At 37.3% G+C, this 20,000-nt stretch overlaps 1 protein-coding gene across 2 annotated transcripts in view; it reads right to left on the reverse strand.

Annotated features, from left to right (window-relative positions):
• Positions 1-20,000, reverse strand: part of LOC144979844 (centrosome-associated protein 350-like) — a 191,859-nt gene that overhangs the window by 153,859 nt on the left and 18,000 nt on the right. For both annotated transcript variants that reach the window (XM_078927049.1, XM_078927050.1), the window contains exons 3-4: positions 2,480-2,529; positions 584-697 (exon numbers count right to left, since the gene is read on the reverse strand). In XM_078927049.1, the coding sequence (XP_078783175.1) occupies positions 584-697; positions 2,480-2,529 (164 nt within the window). The remainder of the gene's footprint in view (positions 1-583; positions 698-2,479; positions 2,530-20,000) is intronic.

Here is a 20,000-nt window from a genome sequence, read left to right on the forward strand (position 1 = left end):
ATGTATCGCAAGAACTTTACTGCTATTGTGTTTTAGTGATAAAAAATCTATTTTTGTGTTATTTAGGTTGCAGTTTTGGGGAAAATCCTGAAAGTGGGTGGTAAGGAGGGAGTTAACCCCAACACCTTATTTCTTTTAAATAATAGCAGCTGATCCAACACAAGTAACATCTTTGTGTATTTTACCACAAAACTATCCTTATCTCACGTTACGTACAGTAAAGACTTCAGAAAAGTGAGTAGAGCAGGCACTTATGTTGGTAACAACAAGAGATGAAGTGAATAGAAAAGTGCCAGAAGACAATAGAGAATAAAAAAAATATTCTCGCGGCGGTGATGGGGTTTGAACCTGCGACCTTATTGGTACGACGACTCCGCCTGGCCGGTGAGAGCGTGACTCTACTGTATGAGCTATAATAAGGTCGCAGGTTCAAACCCCATAACCGCCGCGAAAATTATTTATTCTCTATTGTCTTCTGGCACTTTTCTATTCACTTCATTGTTGTGTACAGTGAAGACGCAACGCAACCCTTCGTTTACACAAAATGTTCCAAGCAAAGATGATCGATCGATCGATGACTTACCTCCAGAGTGGTCCCCCCTGCCAGGGCCGGGTGACTCCCAATGTTGACTGTACCAGGTCCCTGGGTGTTTCCCGATTCCCCGGCGTCCTCCAGACGATGTTCCATTCGACGCAACTGAGGAATTTAAAAAATCTTAAAAATTATTTTTTAAAAAAGAAGAAAAAAAATGAACAAGAGCTGCCTACTTGAAAATCTAAAAATTCCTATGTTTAACTAAGGGTTTTACGACGCTAGCAACACATTAAGGTCATATCAGCGCAAATAAAAAGGAAGAAAATGGGATAGTAAAAAGTTCTAGAATTATAATTAAAGCACAAAAGAAAAGGTAAGACAAAGGGGAATTTGTTCAAATAGGAAGCAGATGTAGATTCCAAGAGCATACCGTCAAAGTACTTAGTTTGAGATCACCTAAAAGTCTCATCCAGACACAAGTACATTTCCCTACCAAGAGGAAAACACTCAAATGTTTACAAATCATATATAATATTTATACAAAACATGATACAGTGCATAAAAGAGAGATGATTTACAAGGAAGAAAAAAAAACATCTCCCAAAACTAACTACACATTTGACTGTTTCCCTCCCAGCCAGGGTCAGGACAAAACCAAGTAATCTCATTCCAAGACGAAGACAGAAAGCATGTTGGAAAACAGACATAGGGGGATAGAAGACACAGTATGTACCTCCCTGCCCACTATGGGAGGTCAGGAACCCCACCCAGTAAAAATTCCTAATTTTGGGGAGATAAAGATTGTAGTTGATGATATAGTTGTCTTCAAAAATCAACAATTGACCCTCAGAAGGATTAAATAACACTCCAAAGAAATATTTACAATTATGTAGTCTGGAATCAACTTTCATTTTCAATGCGTTTCAATGACTTCAATGCTCATGAAGTTCTGAAATTGTAGCCAACATTTATTTCGTGATTCTACGAGTTATTCGTAGTATTGGGCAGTTCTGCTTTAACCCTTTCCGTTCCAGCCAATTTCACAATTTTTCCAAAATGTCACATCCACCTAACACAAAAATATTTTTTTCTTAATCAAACAGAAAAACAAAAAATACATTCTATGCATAATATTGATCATCAAAATGAACTCTACAACACAGTGTCACGTATTTTAACTAAAATTAAACATTTTTCCTTAAATTGTGTGATTTATAAAAGAAATCTGAATGATAAAAGTGCTGGTTGGATCGTAACAAATGTGACGACTTTCCTATGGTTGGTAAGGAGAGGGTTAACCAGACCTGCCTAGTGCTACGAAAAAGTCGTAGAATTACGAATTCTGACTCCAGCTACAGAGCTGCATTTGCTTCTTTGACTCGATAAATCTTTTTGAAAAGGAAAATTTAGTTCCTTAGATCCTATATTCAGGACTTTGGTGCATTTGTGGATCATGATGATGGAAAATTATTGAGTTGTAAATCTATTTATAATGATTTTTCATTTTTTCCATTGTAAACTAGGAATGTTTAAAACTTTAAGTAGGCAGATGTGGTTTTCACCCAACTTGTCCATTTGGTATCGTGTGGAGAGAAATCGTTGAAGAAAATTAAGTTTAGAAGTCAAAATGACTGAGTCTAGGGAATGGATTTTAAGAGAGAGAGAGAGAGAGAGAGAGAGAGAGAGAGAGAGAGAGAGAGAGGGAGAGAGAGAGAGAGGGAGAGAGAGAGAATAGGAGGAGGAGGATTGAGAAACAAGTAGGAGAACAACGACGACGAAAATAAGAGCAGTAAAAATCCCCAACCAAAAAAAAAAAAAACCACCAACCGTATACCCCAGACATATCATTATCACCAACATTGCCGCATGCCATCCATCCGCCACCATATCTATCTTTTATCATTAAGAAAATATTATTCCTTGTAATCACAAATATTCACTCACCTCTCTTTTCAGACGGCCGAGAGACGACCATATTGATTCTCTTGTGTAATCTGTTGACGAAACAAACAAAAATAAATAAATTAATTAATTAATTGCACAGTCGCAAACCCACCCGGAAGCTTCGTCACAGGACACCGTTAAACTAGATGCTCTGCGATTTCCAAACCCTTTCGGCCACTGGACCATTACACAGAGAATGGGGTCAGGAGACAATACTGCTTGTCATTCCATATTATGCCCCCCCCCCCCCTCAACACACACACACACACACACACACACACAGATCTTTCCGGCAGGTCTTAATCTGATCCAGGCATCCATTCACTACTATATGGAGGACAAGATGAACCGAGACCAGAATTGTGACGCGTGCCGGGACTCAAACCAGAATCCACTGCGTGTCAGGAAACTCTGTTACAATTTAGGCCACTGGGCCATTCCATAAAGAAAGAGGTATTGGTAAGAAGACAAATGGTGCCTGCCATTCCATACCCCCCCCCCCCCCCAAAGAAAAAAAAACCATACACAAACACACAAGCGCGACCACTTCCAACAGGTCATAATCAGATCCAGAGACCCATTCACTAGCATATAATAATAATAATAATAATAATAATAATAATAATAATAATAATAATAATAATAATAATAATAATAATAATAATAATAATAATAATAATAATAATAATAATAATAATAATACTTTATTGCATCCCAAAAAGGAAATTTTTTGTACAGACGTGTTATAATTTACACATAAGATAAAAATACAATGGAAATAGGATGTATATATAAAAAAGGAGCAGCTCTATAACCAGAGCTGCGCTTTATAATATGGATAATTTCAACACTGTAAAATAGTTAAAACTGTCACTATAAATTGAAAATTGAAAAGATTGCAAAACAAATAAATTAATAAATTAATATTTATATTTTTTAAAAGTAAAAATGAGAAATAATTATATAAAATGATTATTGCTTGTTGTTATAAAGCCTAATACTGGACGGCAGAAAAGATTTTCGGTGTCTCTCTGTTTTCGTTGAAATAGGGAAAGGGCGACCACTTCTTTCTGACATAATAATTGATGGTCTTAGTGGATGATACTTGTCATTTAATATTTTAGTTATTTTATTTATACAAAATTTCTCGTATAAAAGATCTACATCGTCAACATCATTTATATAGCGTTTAATGGATTTTTTAATATTTGAATTTATTTTGTTCCTTTCCACTGCTAAGCAATTGCCTCCCAAGCTGTTATACAAAATGACAAAACACTTTCGATTACTGCTCTATAAAATAATGTGCAGAGGGTTTTATCTATTTTAAACTGAGAGAGTTTTGATAAAAAATATGTACGTCTGCACATCTCATGCCTAATTATTTTCAAGTGTTCATCCCACTTGAGCCTGTCATCAATGGTTACACCAAGGTATTTGTAGTGAGGAACTCGCTGGACAAATTGGTCCTTTAATTTTAACGGTTCTATCGGTTCCTTCACTCTCCTAAAGTCAATCACTAGGTCCTTTGTCTTGCTTATGTTAAGCTCTAGGTGGTGGGCATCACACCAAGACACAAATCTATCAATTTCTTGCCTATAAGCCACTTCGTTGCCATTTGTTATGAGGCCTTGAAGAGCGGTGTCATCTGCAAACTTTATTAAAGGTACACTCAGGTTTTGACTTCTACAGTCATTCGTGTATATTGTGAATAATACAGGGGACAATACACAACCTTGAGGAGCGCCAGTATTTGTAGTTATACAGGAAGATTTGTCCTAATTGAACATATTGTGTTCTCTCCGTAAGAAATTCGAGCACCCAAGCAATTATATACTTGTTTAAATTCAGACTAGTCAATTTTTGAACAACCAACTGAGGTTGCATTGTATTGAACGCTGAAGAAAAATCTGTAAAAAGCAATCTGCAATAGCTCCTAGCGTGATCTAGATGCCTGTAGATATTGTTTGTAAACAGCAAAATGGAATCCTCTACGCCACGTCCTGGTTTGTAAGCAAATTGATGACTATCACTCAATGGCATAAACTGATTCCTAATTTTAACAAGAACAAGTTTTTCTAAAGATTTCATGACTATTGAAGTCAGTGTAACAGGTCTCTGAGATCGTTCATAGTTTCAAGTTTTTCTTTTTTTTTTTTGGAACAGGAATAATTTTTGAAGTTTTCCAAATTTCAGGGATCAAAACACATTGGAGGGACCAGTTAAAAATATGTGTATAAATGGGGGAAAGCTGGCGGGCATATTCTTTTAATAGTTTTCCTTTCAATCCATCCGGCCCAGCAGCCTTCCTCTCGTTTAGTTTCGAAAATACAAATCTCGTTTCCTCTTCACTGACCTCAATAGTCATTTCATCTTCCAAAGCCCTGTCTAAATTATGTTTTTCATTTTCAATATCAAATTTGTTTGCTGTGTCGAAACGTGAATAAAATTTATTTAAAGTTTCAATTTCGATATCTTCTGATATAATCGTGGGCTTTGGATTATAGTTCACAGCAGTTTTAAGCCCCCGCCACGTGTCCCGTATATCCCCAGAAGAAAAGCATTTTTCAATTTTATTTTTGTACTTGTCTCTACAACTAGATATTACCCTCTTTATCTCTTTTTGTTTTGTTTTCAGATCTTTTTTTGTTTCCACTAGTATAGAGAGTTTTCTTTTGGTTCAATAAAAGTTTTAGATCTTTTGTTATCCAAGGCTTGTTGTTAGGATAATATTTTATTTCTTTTTTACAAGACACTAGCTGTTCACAGAATTTTAAATACTCACTCACACAGTCATTCAGCTCATCCACACTATCACATGATTCGATAAAAACATTCCAGTCAGTGCATTCAAAACAACCACGCAAATCTTCACACACACTTCCGTTCCAGATCTGTACACTTTTCTTTACTGGTTTTACACGTTTAAAAACAGGGCGGTAGGTGGGGAGTAGCAAGAGCATGCAGTGGTCAGATAAATCTAATGGGGCACGGGGTCCATAATGTGGAGGACAAGATGAACCGAGACCAGAATAATTGTGACTCGTAACAGGACTCAAACCAGAATCCCATGCGTGTCACGAAAGTATTTAACAAATTAGGCCACTGGGCCATTCCATAAAGAAAGAGGTATTGGTAATAAGACAAATTAATGGTGCCTGCCATTCCATATCATAATATAGCCGACCTTGTCAGCTCCTTCTCTCGTCTCCAAGTAGGCACCACGGCCATGTTTAGGGGGGCGGTAAGAACTAAGTATAGAAATAATATTGACTCAAGGCGGGGGTGAAATACCGCTGAGGTCTTAACACGTATACTTAATAATACAAGTTGTGAAGGCCGTAGGATCGGGAAAGAGGTTGGGAGATAGATAGATAGATAGATAGATAGATAGATAGATAGATAGATAGATAGATAGATAGACAGATAGACAGATAGATAGATAGATAGATAGATAGATAGATAGATAGATAGATAGATAGATAGATAGACAGATAGATAGACAAATGTTAACCTTAAAATAAGATGATCGTTTATGGAAAGAAGTATATAGAGGTATGTTTCGCCCTGCATATTAATTGTTTCTGTTGGCTAGGAACCCTTGTCAAGAGCTGTTTTTGTTTTGTTTTGTTTTTGTTTTTGTTTTTTTTTGTTGTTTGGTTTTTTTAAAAGGGTTTTACGGCGCTTGCAACACATTTAGGTTATATCAGCGCCATTAAAAAGGAAGAAAATGGGATAGTAAAAAGTTCTAGAATTACAAATAAAGCACCCAAGAAAAAGTAAGACATAGGGGAACTGAGAACAAATAGGGATCAGATGTAGATTCCAAGAGCAAACCACCAATGTACTTAGTTTGAGATCACCTCTAAGTCTAAACCGGACACAAGCACAAAATCCAACAAAGAGGAATACACTCAAATGCTTACATTATAAATTCAAAATAACAAATATAATAATACATAACAGAGGAAAAAAAAATATCATCTCCCAAAAGAATAACTATGCATTTGACTGATTCCCTCCCAGCGAGGACTCCGGCCAGGACCAGGACAAAACCAAGTAATCTCATTCCAAGACAAAGACAGAAAGCATGTAGGAAAGCAGATATAAGGGGATAGAAGACACGGTATGTACCTCCCTGCCATGGGAGGTCAGGATCCCCACCCACGTCAAGAGCTGTGAGCATGTTTAGTGGACATTGCTCTATCTAAATATTAGAAGTTGTCTTCTTTTTGCTTTGTATGTTTCTTTCTATTTTTTAAAAAATTTGGTAAGGGAGGGGGGGGAGAGTATAAAAGTGACTGTTTGAACAACTTTTTATAATGTGAGATAGCCTACAACATCAGACAAAATAAGGACAGCAGTCGGGGCTGTCAGATATGTTGATTATGGAAGCGAAAGGCCCCTGAATCATAATGTCAATATTTTTGAGTTAAACCTCGTGTCACCTTTTTAACTTATTTTTTCCCCCACGAAGCGTTTTCATGAGGATTAAAAAGAAATTTGGGCTGACATGATTAATAGCAAGATTGATAAATTATGATCTGTACACCTCTCTCTCTCTCTCTCTCTCTCTCTCTCTCTCTCTCTCTCTCTCTCTCTCTCTCTCTCTCTCTCTCTCTCTCTCTCCCCCCCCCCTCGTCCCTCCTGTCACATAGCTATTGACTTATCATTATCATTATAATCCCGGGATCGCCCGTTCGATTTTGAAAAGGGCCAGCCATAAATCTTACAAAGGCAAATAGCGTCATTCTCTAGAACACGGAATCTCTCCAAACGCACCATAGAAGCCACCGGTAGATAAGAACGGACAGAAATAATATTGTTTTGATCACTGATCCCGGGCTGAATAATAGATCGTTAAAAAAATGTATTTAAACAAAAAGGGGGGGGGGGTTATATAAGAGAAGCTATTTAAATATAGGCATTATATACAATGTGCTGACATTCCACGGAAGTTGCGGAACGAAAAGTGCACAAAACATTTTTGTTGGGATCATATTTTGTTCATTTCTTATTTACATTATACAAATTAGACTATATACAATATAGGACGATATAGCAATAGAAATGTATTGGTGTTCTGCAATTTACAAATATTACAAGTGAAATGAGGAATTAAGCTATTGGAGCGGGAAGTAACCCCGGTTTCTGTTGTGTCCTAAGATACTCTGAGTGACACGCTAGTATCTCGCTAGTATCTCGTCTCTAAACGCTGGTATTTCGCCTCTAACCACTGGTACTTCGCTTCTAGCCGCTGTAATTCCGACTCTAACCACTGGTACTTCGCTTCTAACCGCTGGTATTTCGCCTCTAACCACTGGTACTTCGCTTCTAGCCGCTGTTGTTTCGACTCTAACCACTGGTACTTCGCTTCTAACCGCTGGTATTTCGCGTCTAACCACTGGTACTTCGCTTCTAGTCGCAGGTAATTCTCCTCTAAACCCTGGTATTTCGCCTCTAACCACTGGTACTTCGCTTCTAACCGCAAGTATTTCGCCTCTAACCACTGGTACTTCGCTTCTAACCGCAAGTATTTCGCCTCTAACCACTGGTACTTCGCTTCTAACCGCAAGTATTTCGCCTCTAACCACTGGTACTTCGCTTCTAGCCGCAGGTATTTCGCATCTAACCGGTGATGTTCCGCCTCTAATTAGTGGCATTTTGTTTTTAACAGTTTGGTATTTCGCTTCTGACCGCTGGAATTTCACCTCTAATCGCTGGGATTTCACTTATAACCGTTGATGTTTGTTTTGTTTGTTTGTTGCCTTAGGTCTCTTCCAACACAATTGAGGTTATATGAGAGACAGCTGAAACAAAAAAACAAGCAATCTAACACTAACAAAAATAGTACAAATGTAAATCAAAATCATAACCTAAAGATATCATAAGCTAAATTATAAATAACCAAGAACAAACAGGCAGAAGATTTACAGAAAAAAAATATCCCCTGTCAAAAATACAATCACAAACCAAAGAAGCAGGATAAGCTAGTAAAGAGAAGAAGAAACGACATCACGATCGGATCGTAAACCCATGCGAACATCATAGGTATACGATTCAAGGGTGATGCTCCCATCCAACCACCCGCTTATAACCGTTGATGTTGATGTTTCGCTTTTAACCGCTGGTGTTTCGCTTCTGACCGCATAAAAACGACGGACATTTATAACATTGAATGTGCTTAAAAGTAAAAGGGACTTGTTCAAAGAAGTTTAAACAAACCCTGTCGATTTGTGTCTGTCGCTGCTGAAGACGATGACAACAACAAGACCCAACAGATATCTAACTCAGACCTGCCTAATACCACGAAACATTTCGTAGAAATACGAATTTTCCGGACCTAATTGACACTTTTTAAGGGTAGATAATATAATTTCTACTATAGTATAATCCCTGAAAACTACGATTTTAAAAATTCAATTTCAAATAGGCAGATCTGATCTAACTCCAGCATACAATTCAATCCCCATGTAAAGGAGACCTAATCGCGTAATCCAACCGTAGCCATCGTTATGTTATAGCCTGAGACTGAAATCCAAAAGGACTGGCAGTTTGACGTCAATATTTGGTTTATGCACGGCCTAGTGAGTTGTCGTTAGTAGAGCTAATGGAAACAAGTTATTTCATTGGTTGAACTATTGAATTCAACTCACGATTTGTTTTCTTTTGTGGCAAAAGACTGGCATTTTGACGTCATTTTTTGGTCAGTGTCAGGCCATAACTTTACGAAGGCCACGATCCAACCGACACCGAGTCGTATCGTTATCATCAACTGGGCCTCTACTCTGACCACTCTAACAAGTCGACTTTTCCAGAGAGCACCCCTTTGTTAATCCCCTCCCCTCGTTCCCCATACCTTCAAGAGCCTGTTTGATCACAGCTTTCTTGGCTGTCGGGGCTCAGAACACGACAGCGTTTGATCTGTTATTAAATGACAAAACACTTTTTTTTTTCATTATCACAAGAAAAGGTTTATTGAATATTGAAAAATACTAACCCCCCCCCCCCCCCCACCCCCCGCCCCACCACCACCACATCCCCTTCCATTTCTCCAATATAAAAAACTGGCAAAAACCCGAAACATCATCTTAATATATCTACTTCTACTTTCGGGTTTGAAATCGTCTGACACATTGTGATTCATCTTTATCAATCAATAATACTTTGCAGTAAAAAGTTATTTGGTTTTTTTTTTGTTTTGTTTTTTTTCTTTGCTTGTTTTGTTTTGTTTTGTTTTTTTTTTTTGTTTTTTTGCCAAATAGGAAAACATATTAGGAGGTTTCTGAGTTGAGTTTTCATTGACAAGAATGGTTTGCCTTAATCCAATGAAATATATAGTCAAACCTTTTCTAATCTCATCGAAAAAGTGGCTTTGAGTCTCTAATGGGAGGGGTCTTGACAAGATGAGGTTATCATATCCTATCGGTATATATATATATATATATATATATATATATATATATATATATATATATATATATATATATATATATATATATATATATATATATATATAATGCTGTAAAATATATTCAACCATAAAAGAAATGAATTACGCCCTTCCGGAACGGTACCATTTGATCTCGCCCCCTAGGCATTCCATGAAGGAATATATATAATCCATTAAACGAGATGTCTGATGTGAACAAGAATCATCCATGTTGTTAAAAGAGAGCAAATTAAGGGGTTAATAATCTTGCCCAAGGAAGAATAAACAATTTTTTTAAAAAACAAAACGAAAGTGCCTGAAAAAAAACCCGAAAGTGTCTGAACATGAAGCGGGGCTCGAACCACTCGGCCACGTCGCCCCCACGTTCGACCATAGTGAAGAAGAACATAATGTTTTTCGGGATCTCCGCTTTGAGAACGGGATGAACCCCGATTTCATGAGCCTGATGGCTCTCAACGACTACAAAATAGAAGAAGAAAAAAACTGTAAGGTTTTTTTATTTCTACAGAGACAACGCTGGTACCGACCACATACTCATCTTATACCCGTGTATGATGATAGGCTGGCGTCCCATCAAAAAGGTAGCTAGCAATTACCATTGTCCAGTTCAGGCTATAGAAACCGGACCATAATGGCATTGAAAGACTACATACTACTATACTATGATGAGAGAATGTGAGCAAAATTAAGCTTTTATATGGCGCAATATCCACTAAACGCACTCAAAGCGATTTATTTGTTCTCGGGGTACCTAGCCAACGGCAACACTTAACATGAAGGACGAAACATGACACCTGTTAGGCGATATTGCATATTTATATTCCGAGAGAGACAACGCTGTTAGCGACCAGGTTCTCATTTTACACCTGAATACGATGAGAGAATGTGAGCAAGGAAAGCAAGAGCCTTTTTTTTCGAAAGACTCAACTCTGCGCCGTCCTCAATAGGATTCGAACCAGTGATCTGCGGGGTCAGAGGACGAGTGCCCTACCACAAACAGTGACGTTTTGTCGGTGTAAGTAGGCCAGTTAGTACACCATTAAATTGTGGAGGTCGAGCCGTTCAAAAGCGTTAAGGGATTGACTTAAACAAGTTTGCCCTGCCTTAACCGTTCCAGTAAATCAATAGGACTCGAACCAGTGATCTGCAGGGTCAGAGGTCGAGTGTTCTATAATAATAATAATAATAATAATAATAATAATATAATAATAATAATAAATAATATAATAATAATAATAATAATAATATATAAATTAATAATAATATAATAATATAATAATAATAATAAATAATAATAATAATAATAATAATAATAATAATAATAATAATAATAATTTATACAGCGGTCATTCTCGTGTAAAACCCAAGCTCCGGGCACTTAACAAATAAATTATCAATTTTAAGTGAAAAAAAAAATAATAATTATAATAATTCATAGCCAAATCAAGGATTCATAGTGTCAATAAAATAAATACAGCAAAGATGTGTCTTGAGATTCTTTTTAAAGGCAGGTAAAAACTTACACTCCCTCAGACCACGTGGTAGTTCATTCCAAATCTTGGGGCCGAAACAAGCAAACGATCTATCACCAAATTTTGTTCTTGATCTTTTTTCCGAAATTTTCGTTTGGTCATTACATGATCTTAAAGAGTAATTTTCAAATTTACACATGACCACGTGATCTGTGAGATATGCTGGTGCTATACCACAAAAAGGGACGTTTTGTCGGTGTAAGTAGGCCAGTTAGTACACCATTGAATTATTGTGGAGGTCGAGCCGTTCAAAAGCGTTAAGGGATTGACTTAAACAAGTTTGTCCTGTCTTAACCGTTCCAGTAAATCAATAGGACTCGAACCAGTGATCTGCAGGGTCAGAGGACGAGTGCCCTACCACAAACAGGGGACGTTTTGTCGGTGTAAGTAGGCCAGTTAGTACACCACTAAATTGTGGAGGTCGAGCCGTTCAAAAGCGTTAAGGGATTGACTTAAACAAGTTTACCCTGTCTTAACCGTTCCAGTAAATCCCCCGGACGACGAGTTCCAACACATTGAAATGGGAGGTTGGTGTGTATAGTATTACCATTGATATACGTGATTATGTCAACACCGAATAACACAACGGGCCAGTGTGTGGACATTCAACACTTAGGAAGGACATATCTTAGCCGTAGAGATAAAACCAATATTCAAGAAACAAAACAATTGTCATATTATATTTCAGCGACCGACGTCTTTACAAATTTCCATTATTAGAGGGTAATGATTAGGCTCGTGGAGTCGGATTTATCCTGGTTTCTATAGCGTGAAACGGACAATTGCAATGCTTTGCCATCCGTTTGATAGAACGTTTGTCTGTCTCAAAGTACTTTCCGCCAGATCTAACAAACCCTACCACCCAATCACTTCTGGGTGGTCAAGGAGGTCTTCACCAGGGATCGATCTCTGTCACGTTTGTGTGTGAAGCGAGTGCTCTACCAACTGAACTATCGGGATCCCCTCTTTACAAACAATTTAGAAGGAAAGAAAACGTCATATATTAGTGAGGGGGAGAGAGAGAGAGAGAGAGAGAGAGAGAGAGAGAGAGAGAGGGGGGGGGGGAGAGAGAAGGGGGAGTGAGAGGGAGAGAGAGAGGGGGGGTGAGAGAGAGAGAGAGAGGGAGTAAGAGGAGAGAGAGAGATAGAGAGAGAGAGGGGGGGGTGAGAGAGAGAGGGGGGGGGTGAGAGAAAGAGAGAGAGGGCGGGGGAGATTACTTTCTATTGAATCCTTATTCTTTTTGGCGACAACTAGATTTCATTTCAGCATAATAGCAAAAGTTTTATGAGGAATTATTAATATATCTTTTGTAAAAAAAAAAAAAAAATGAAATAAAAGAATATAAAAGCAAAGAAAAAAAGAAAGAGAGAGAAAAAAAAGCAAAACAATAGGAGTTCAAGATGGGCTTTTCTAAAAAATAGATTTTGATTATGACGCGTAATGATAGGTTTACCACAATGATACTTGAAGTCAAATATTGTAATATCGGTTACATTTTCACCTGTTACTTAAAGAATAATAAGTATCAGTTCATAGAGGGAATGGGGGGGGGGGGTGTTTAATCAAAAAGTATGTTGGATCTCCTAGGTTGGAAATTTCGAACTCGTTCCCAACGCGCAACCAAGCTACAGATGTGCCAACCATCCTCAACAATTTTAAAAGATTTTATCATATTTTCCCCAATATTTCTGCATATCTTCTCATAATGTTCCGCAAAAAAAAAATCATAATTTTAACCCGTGCAACCGTCCAAAATATCAAATTTAGCATTCATTTAATCAATGGAGACTTATCAAGCTAGTAGAGGGAAGAAAAACTCTTGCAACTCATGTGATAATAATCTGTTTGTTTTGTTTTGTTTTTTTTTGTTGTTGTTTTTTTATGTTTGTTTTGTTTTTAGGGTTTTACGGCACTTGCAACACATTAAGGTCATATCAGCGCCAGTAAAAAGGAAGAATATGGGATAGTAAAAAGTTCTAAAATGACAATTAAAGCACAAAAGAAAAAGCGAGACAAAGGGGAATTGGTTCAAATAGGGATCAGATGTAGATTCCAAGAGCATGCCGTCAAAGTACTTAGTTTGAGATCACCTAAAAGTCTCATCCAGACACAAGCACAGGTCCCAACTAAGGGGAATACACTCAAATGTTTACAAACCATATAATACAAATGTAAACTAAACATAATACAATGCATAACAGAGAGATGATTTACAAGGAAAAAAATATCATCTCCCAAAACTATAACTATACATTCGACTGTTTCCCTCCCAGCCAAGGAACTCCAGCAAGGATCAGGACAAAACTAAGTAATCTCATTCCAAGACAATGACAGGAAACAATTGGAAAATGGGTATGGGGGGATAATAATCTGTCTGGCTTCTCAGATTTTCAAATAGGTGGAGAAGATATTCAACGACCTTCAACTCTTCGGATATTATTTATCTTACAAGTCCTTGCTTCAGAACAGTATCCAGTCCGACATGTCCAAAGTATTTCATTTCCTCATTCTGAACAATTCCAAGTGTTTCTGAACTACACAGTATTGTTTCCCAAATTGTAGTTTGTTTTTGTTTTGTTTGTTTTTAAAATTATTTTTGGTTGCTCCACTATGAAAAGAGTCCTACAATTTTTAAAAAATGAGCTTTTATATAGCGCGACCTCCACTAAAGGTGCTCAAAGCAATTTACAAGGGGTCCCTGGCCAACAGCTACACTTAACATAAAGGACGGGACATGACGCCTAATAGCTGATATTACAATTTTTATCGGACAGAGACAGCGCTGTCAACGGCCAGGTACTCGTTTTACACCTGAGTACGGTGAGAGAATGTGAGTGAAGAGCCTTCTCCAAGGACTCAACTATTCGCCGAACGCGAGGCTCAAACCCAGGACCTTCCGATCCGAAAGCGAGTGTCATACAAGACCACATAGTCCTACAATGCAAGTGTCAGGAAAATAGAATACCGATGGATAAAGAGCACAATGGCTTGATTATGTCAAAGAATGGACGGAGTGGTGGCTGCAGAATGGCCTCAAAATCTTCAATTAAGCCAGAGGCAAGATGAGATAGCGTCCAAGAATTATTTATTTAAACCGTTTTGATGTCTCAGTTTTTCCGGGGTTTTTGTTTTTTTTTTTTTTTTTTGTTTGTTTGTTTCTTGTAGTTTTTTGTTGTTTTTATAGAAGCAATGGGCCAGCTTAATCGGTTGATACTAGAAGTAAAACTGAAAAATTAACGTGTTTTGTAAGAGCTAGGGCAAGAAAATCCAGCCCTACTCTGAGAGAGAAAAAATATATAAATAAATAAATAAATAAATAAATAACACACTGAAAATATTTTTGGCCAGAAATCTCTTCCCTTCAAGTATCTGATCGGGATCCTAAAAGTCCGCGTTTTTCATTCAGAGTTTTTGACCAATCACTATATTTGAAGGACGGATATTTCTGGCCATTTTTTTGTAAAGTATATTTTCAAAGTACGGCCGAGTTAGGCAAGAACTACCCACTACTCAGTCCAAGCGTAAAACACAAAACGAAGTGGCTTTCTCTCTAGAAGCAAACCATTTAATCTAATTAAAGGATTACCCGGTTAACTCACGTACTCTGGAAAAGAAGGAAAAAAAATTTGGCCAGAAAACTCGTTCTTCAAATATAGATCGATTTCAATTACCCTCATCTTGGAAAAAAAAAAGTAAAAAGAACAAATCTCAAACCCGGGAGTTCGCGAGGTGTTCCTTAATGTCCCAGCCAGCCAGGTACGACAGCGTTTGCCAAGATAAGGGTCATTTAAATCCATCGTTATTTGAAGGACGGGTATTCTGGCCAAACTTTTTTAATACACGTTTTTTTTTTACCCCGGAGTACGTTAGTTAACTGGTTAGTTAATCCATTGGGCACAATATACAAGAATACATACATAATTGTGGTTCTACTAATCTGCTAGAAACCGTGGATTGTAAAAAGTAATTAACAAAACTGAATATAACCCCTTCACAAAAGAACAAAATACGAAAAACGTAACGTTTCGGGCTCAAAATCCTTCTTCAGCCAACAACAACAACAACAACAACAAAAAAAGCAATAAAGGCATAAGTACATTGCTAAATTCCAGATCGACGACAGAGAAATGACCCTAATCTTGGCACAAAACTCTCAAACTTTGGACTTTGCGAAATCCCAGGTTTGAGAGGGGTATTTTGTTGGGTTTGTTTGTTTGTTTTGTTTTTTATTTTTTTTTTTTTTTTTTGTTTTTTTTTTTTCCAAGATGAGGTTAAATCGATCGATATTTGAAGGACGAGTTTTTTGGCCAAATTTTAAAATATGTGTACGGCAGTATGATTTTATCCTATGATGTATTGATGGTTGGTATAGTAGTGAGTGGCAGCGGTAGGAGTAAGGGAAGTGGGACGTAGAGGAAGGGGAAGTAACCCTGTTGGAATATTGTCATGTTTGGTGTGGTGACAGCATTAGTATAATGTGTAGGCAAACGAATGTGGACAACAAAATCAACAACAATGACTGAGGATGATGGTGGTATGATGATGATGATGGTGATGATGATGTGATGATGATGATGATGATGATGATGATGATGATGATGATGATGATGATGATGATGATGATGATGGTGGTGGTAATTAATAACAACAGTACAGTAAACTAGAAGAAGAAGAAGAAGAAGAAGAAGAAGAAGAAGAAGAAGAAGAAGAAGAAGAAGAAGAAGAAGAAGAAGAAGAAGAAGAAGAAGAAGAAGAAGAAGAAGAAGAAGAAGAAGAAGAAGAAGAAGAAGAAGAAGAAGAAGAAGAAGAGGAAAAGAAGAAGAAGAAGAAGAAGAAGAAGAAGAAGAAGAAGAAGAAGAAGAAGAAGAAGAAGAAGAAGAAGAAGAAGAAGAAGAAGAAGAAGAAGAAGAAGAAGAAGAAGAAGAAGAAGAAGAAGAAGAAGAAATTACAGGTTGATGACACGGCGATGACCTTAATCAACCAATATGTGTGAATTTTTGAAATAAAAATAAACAATTTAATAAATCCAGGACAATAGAGAAAACGGTGTTTTATCGTTGTTCGAAAAAAATGCTTTGTATTAACTGATAGTGATTAGTAGTCATACTTACACTACTAAGCTAAATAAATACCCTCTCCCCTCTTCCCACAGATAGCAAGATAGATAGATAGATAGATAGATAGATAGATAGATAGATAGATAGATAGATAGATAGATAGATAGATAGATAGATAGAGAGAGAGAGAGAGAGAAAGAGAGAGAGAGAGAGGGGGAGAGAGAGAGAATACGATATATATATATATATATATATATATTATATATATATATATATATATATATATATATATATATATATATACATAGTATTATACAGTGTACGGGTGAATCCAGTCGGTTTTCTTTTCAAGTCACGAGAAAAAGGCACAATTAATTCCAATTATTGATTTGGGGTTTTTACACATGCTTTACAATATGTTATATTGTAGGACATTCCAAACGGTGTGCGTTTGGATATCAATTAAAAGGTGGTCGCCCCCTGGTAGATATAGATCTATACAATGGCATATGGAGGAGGGGGAGACGAGGAAGAAGGAGAAGAAGAAGAAGAAGAAGAAGAAGAAGAAGAAGAAGAAGAAGAAGAAGAAGAAGAAGAAGAGAAGAAGAAGAAGAAGAAGAAAGAAGAAGAAGAGAAGAAGAAGGAGGAGAGGAGAGAGAGGAGGAGAGGAGGAGAGGAGGAGGGAGAGAAGAAGAAGAAGAAGAAGAGAGGAGGAGGAGAGAAGAAGAAGAAGAAGGAAGAAGAGAGAAGAAGAAGAAGAAGAAGAAGAAGAGAGAAGAAGAAGAAGAAGAAAGAAGAAGAAAGAAGAAGAAGAAGAGAGAGAAGAAGGAGGAGGAGGAGGAGGAGGAAGAAGAAGAAGAAGAAGAAGAAGAAGAAGAGAGAAGAAGGAAGAGGAGGAGGAGGAGGAGGAGGAGGAGGAGGAGGAGGGAGGAGGAGGAGGAGAAGGAGGCGGAGGAGAATGAGAAGGAGGAGGAAGAGGAGAAGGAGACGAAGAAAGAGAAAGACCCAAATCATTTCAACACAGCTATCATTAAAGAGATATTATATTTAAAAATCAGGAGAAGACAAGAGTCATTGATGGGTAAAATAATAAATACATTCTAAATCAAGCAAATATTCCCAAGTGTAATGGAATTTTTATAGCTGTTGTTATTTTGAAAAATCAGCTTTCAAGTTAAAACAACATAATTTAATGTCATCAACATAAATATAACAGAATCGTCAACATGAAATAATTTTAAAAGAAATATTCATAATGGATATTGTGTAGCTGTTGTTGTTTGTCAGTCGGTCAAGACAAGACAATCAGAATTCCATTTTATGGTTTGTGGCTTGATTTATTATTATTGTTTTTGTTCTGTTTTGTTATTGTTTTTGTTTTGTGTAAAAAGATGGCGGGGGGGGGGGGGGGGGGGGGGGGTCCGACTGGCTAATGGAATAGTTATATCTTTTCCAAGATTCATTCCTATGTAATGAATACATAGACAAAGAAGATTTGGCTTTTCCAATTCAATACACATTTATTCAGTTCAAACCTGGCCATTAAAAAAAAATGTTTACTCCTGATTATATTATATCTACCGATCGATTAAAATGGCCAAAATTCTCCTTTGGAAGGAATAGTTGGAATTTTTAAAATATTTATTCATGTTGGAGTGAACCCGAACCCGAAACCGAATTACAAAGATTAAGTTAGATCAGCAGCTAGATAGATATGAGTTTAACAATTGAAGGCAGCGAATGATGTTTCCAAAATTTAAGGGGGAAAATCGTATTTCAGCCCATTCTGGATTCAAAACTCAATTTCCTTCAGTTTCTCCATCCAAACAACAAGAACACAAAACTACAGAAATTCTTTCTTCAATAGAACTATCTCGGAGTAGAATGGGCTGGATGAACTGGTCATCATGACACCACACCTAAACGATTTCAAGACCCGACTGACATGGGCCCGCGCCCAATGAGGACGCCGCTTAAATACAACCAGACCATTGGTTTCTTCAGCGCCAACCATACAGATACAGAAACAGATCACCAAAATGACATACAAATGTTCTATATCTATTAAACTGTCAGGATAGAGTATACAAGAACACTGAATGTAAAGAGTCAGGGCTTCCCAGCAATACCACAACCACCACCACCATGACCATCCATCACGAACAACAAATGAATATCCTTTTCCATTTTCTTTATAATCTCTGAAGCCTTAGATCTGCAATCGATTGAATTTATGGGCTCTCTAATTTCCTTCATGCGCTCCATATCTACTACAATGCTACGGCATTACCAAAATGACGCGGTGGATTACATTTATTTAACTATATGGTTAGAGTAAACACGACCACTGAATGTAAAGAGTTAACTATCTCCCAATGCTGATGGTGACAAAAAGTGAAAAAGTAGGAAAATGTTGAACTATTGCATTTAAGCCCCATTTCTACTGCACTAAACCCCACTTTTAGAGCAATTGAGATGATAGACTATCATTGATACTCTAGCTAACTTCTGGAGAGTGGTAAACTGCACCTGTGTTCCACCACACATCAACTCTCTCATCGCTAGCACATTGTTTCGAGAAAATGTAATTTTTAAAAGGAGGAAATTCCTCCTCTGGACTCCAAAATCGCGGATTTCCGCGGATCCGAGGAAAACCATCAGCACTGATCTCCTTACCATTCATAGGAAAATCGACAAATTCGTTACGACACAACCAACGATTTTATCATTCTGATTTCTTTTGTACATCACAACATCTGAAGGAATCTTGTGTGCGTCTATGTGGTCCAGTGGTATGACACTCGCTTTCGGAGTGCTCAACACGCTTTTACAAGGGGTCCCTGACAGCAACACGTAACATGGAGAATGAGACATGACGCCTGTTTAGGCAATATTATAATTTTTTTTCGGACAGAGACAATGCTGTTATCGGCCAGGTACTCATTTTACACCTGAGTACAGCGAGAGAATGTGAAGGTTTTTTCTTTTTCTTTGTTTTTGTTTTAAAGAGCATTTTTCCAAGGACTCAACTATGCGCCGAGCGAGTTTCGAACTCAGGACCACATAGCCGCACAAGAAAAGAGTTAAAGAGTCCTTCGCAAGAACAACCAACAGTTTAAAAAAAAAAGAATATATTTTTTTCCATTTTGTTTATAATCTCTAATGCCTTGGATCTGAAAATCAGTGGAATTTATGGGCTCGGTAAAAAGATTACTTAAACATGTTTTCCCTTTCAACCTGGATATAGGCGTCAGTGTACGATTTAACCCTCCATAAATCCTTCTATATTTAGGTGGTAGGCTTTGGACTTCGGGGAAACAGAAGCGAGGTTTATTGCCCTTCCAACACCCAATAAATACTTTTGTTGTCGGTTCCTTGGAGTAAACAAACTTTATTTTCATAACATGAGAGAGAGAGAAAGAGAGAGAGAGAATATTCCAGTATGTAGTGAGCATACATAATTAAAACACCCCCCCCCC

The sequence above is a fragment of the Berghia stephanieae genome, chromosome 9 (genome assembly GCF_034508935.2).
Source record: "Berghia stephanieae isolate SIO BIC M18660-M18661 chromosome 9, UCSD_Bste_1.3, whole genome shotgun sequence".
Taxonomy (NCBI): domain Eukaryota; kingdom Metazoa; phylum Mollusca; class Gastropoda; order Nudibranchia; family Aeolidiidae; genus Berghia; species Berghia stephanieae.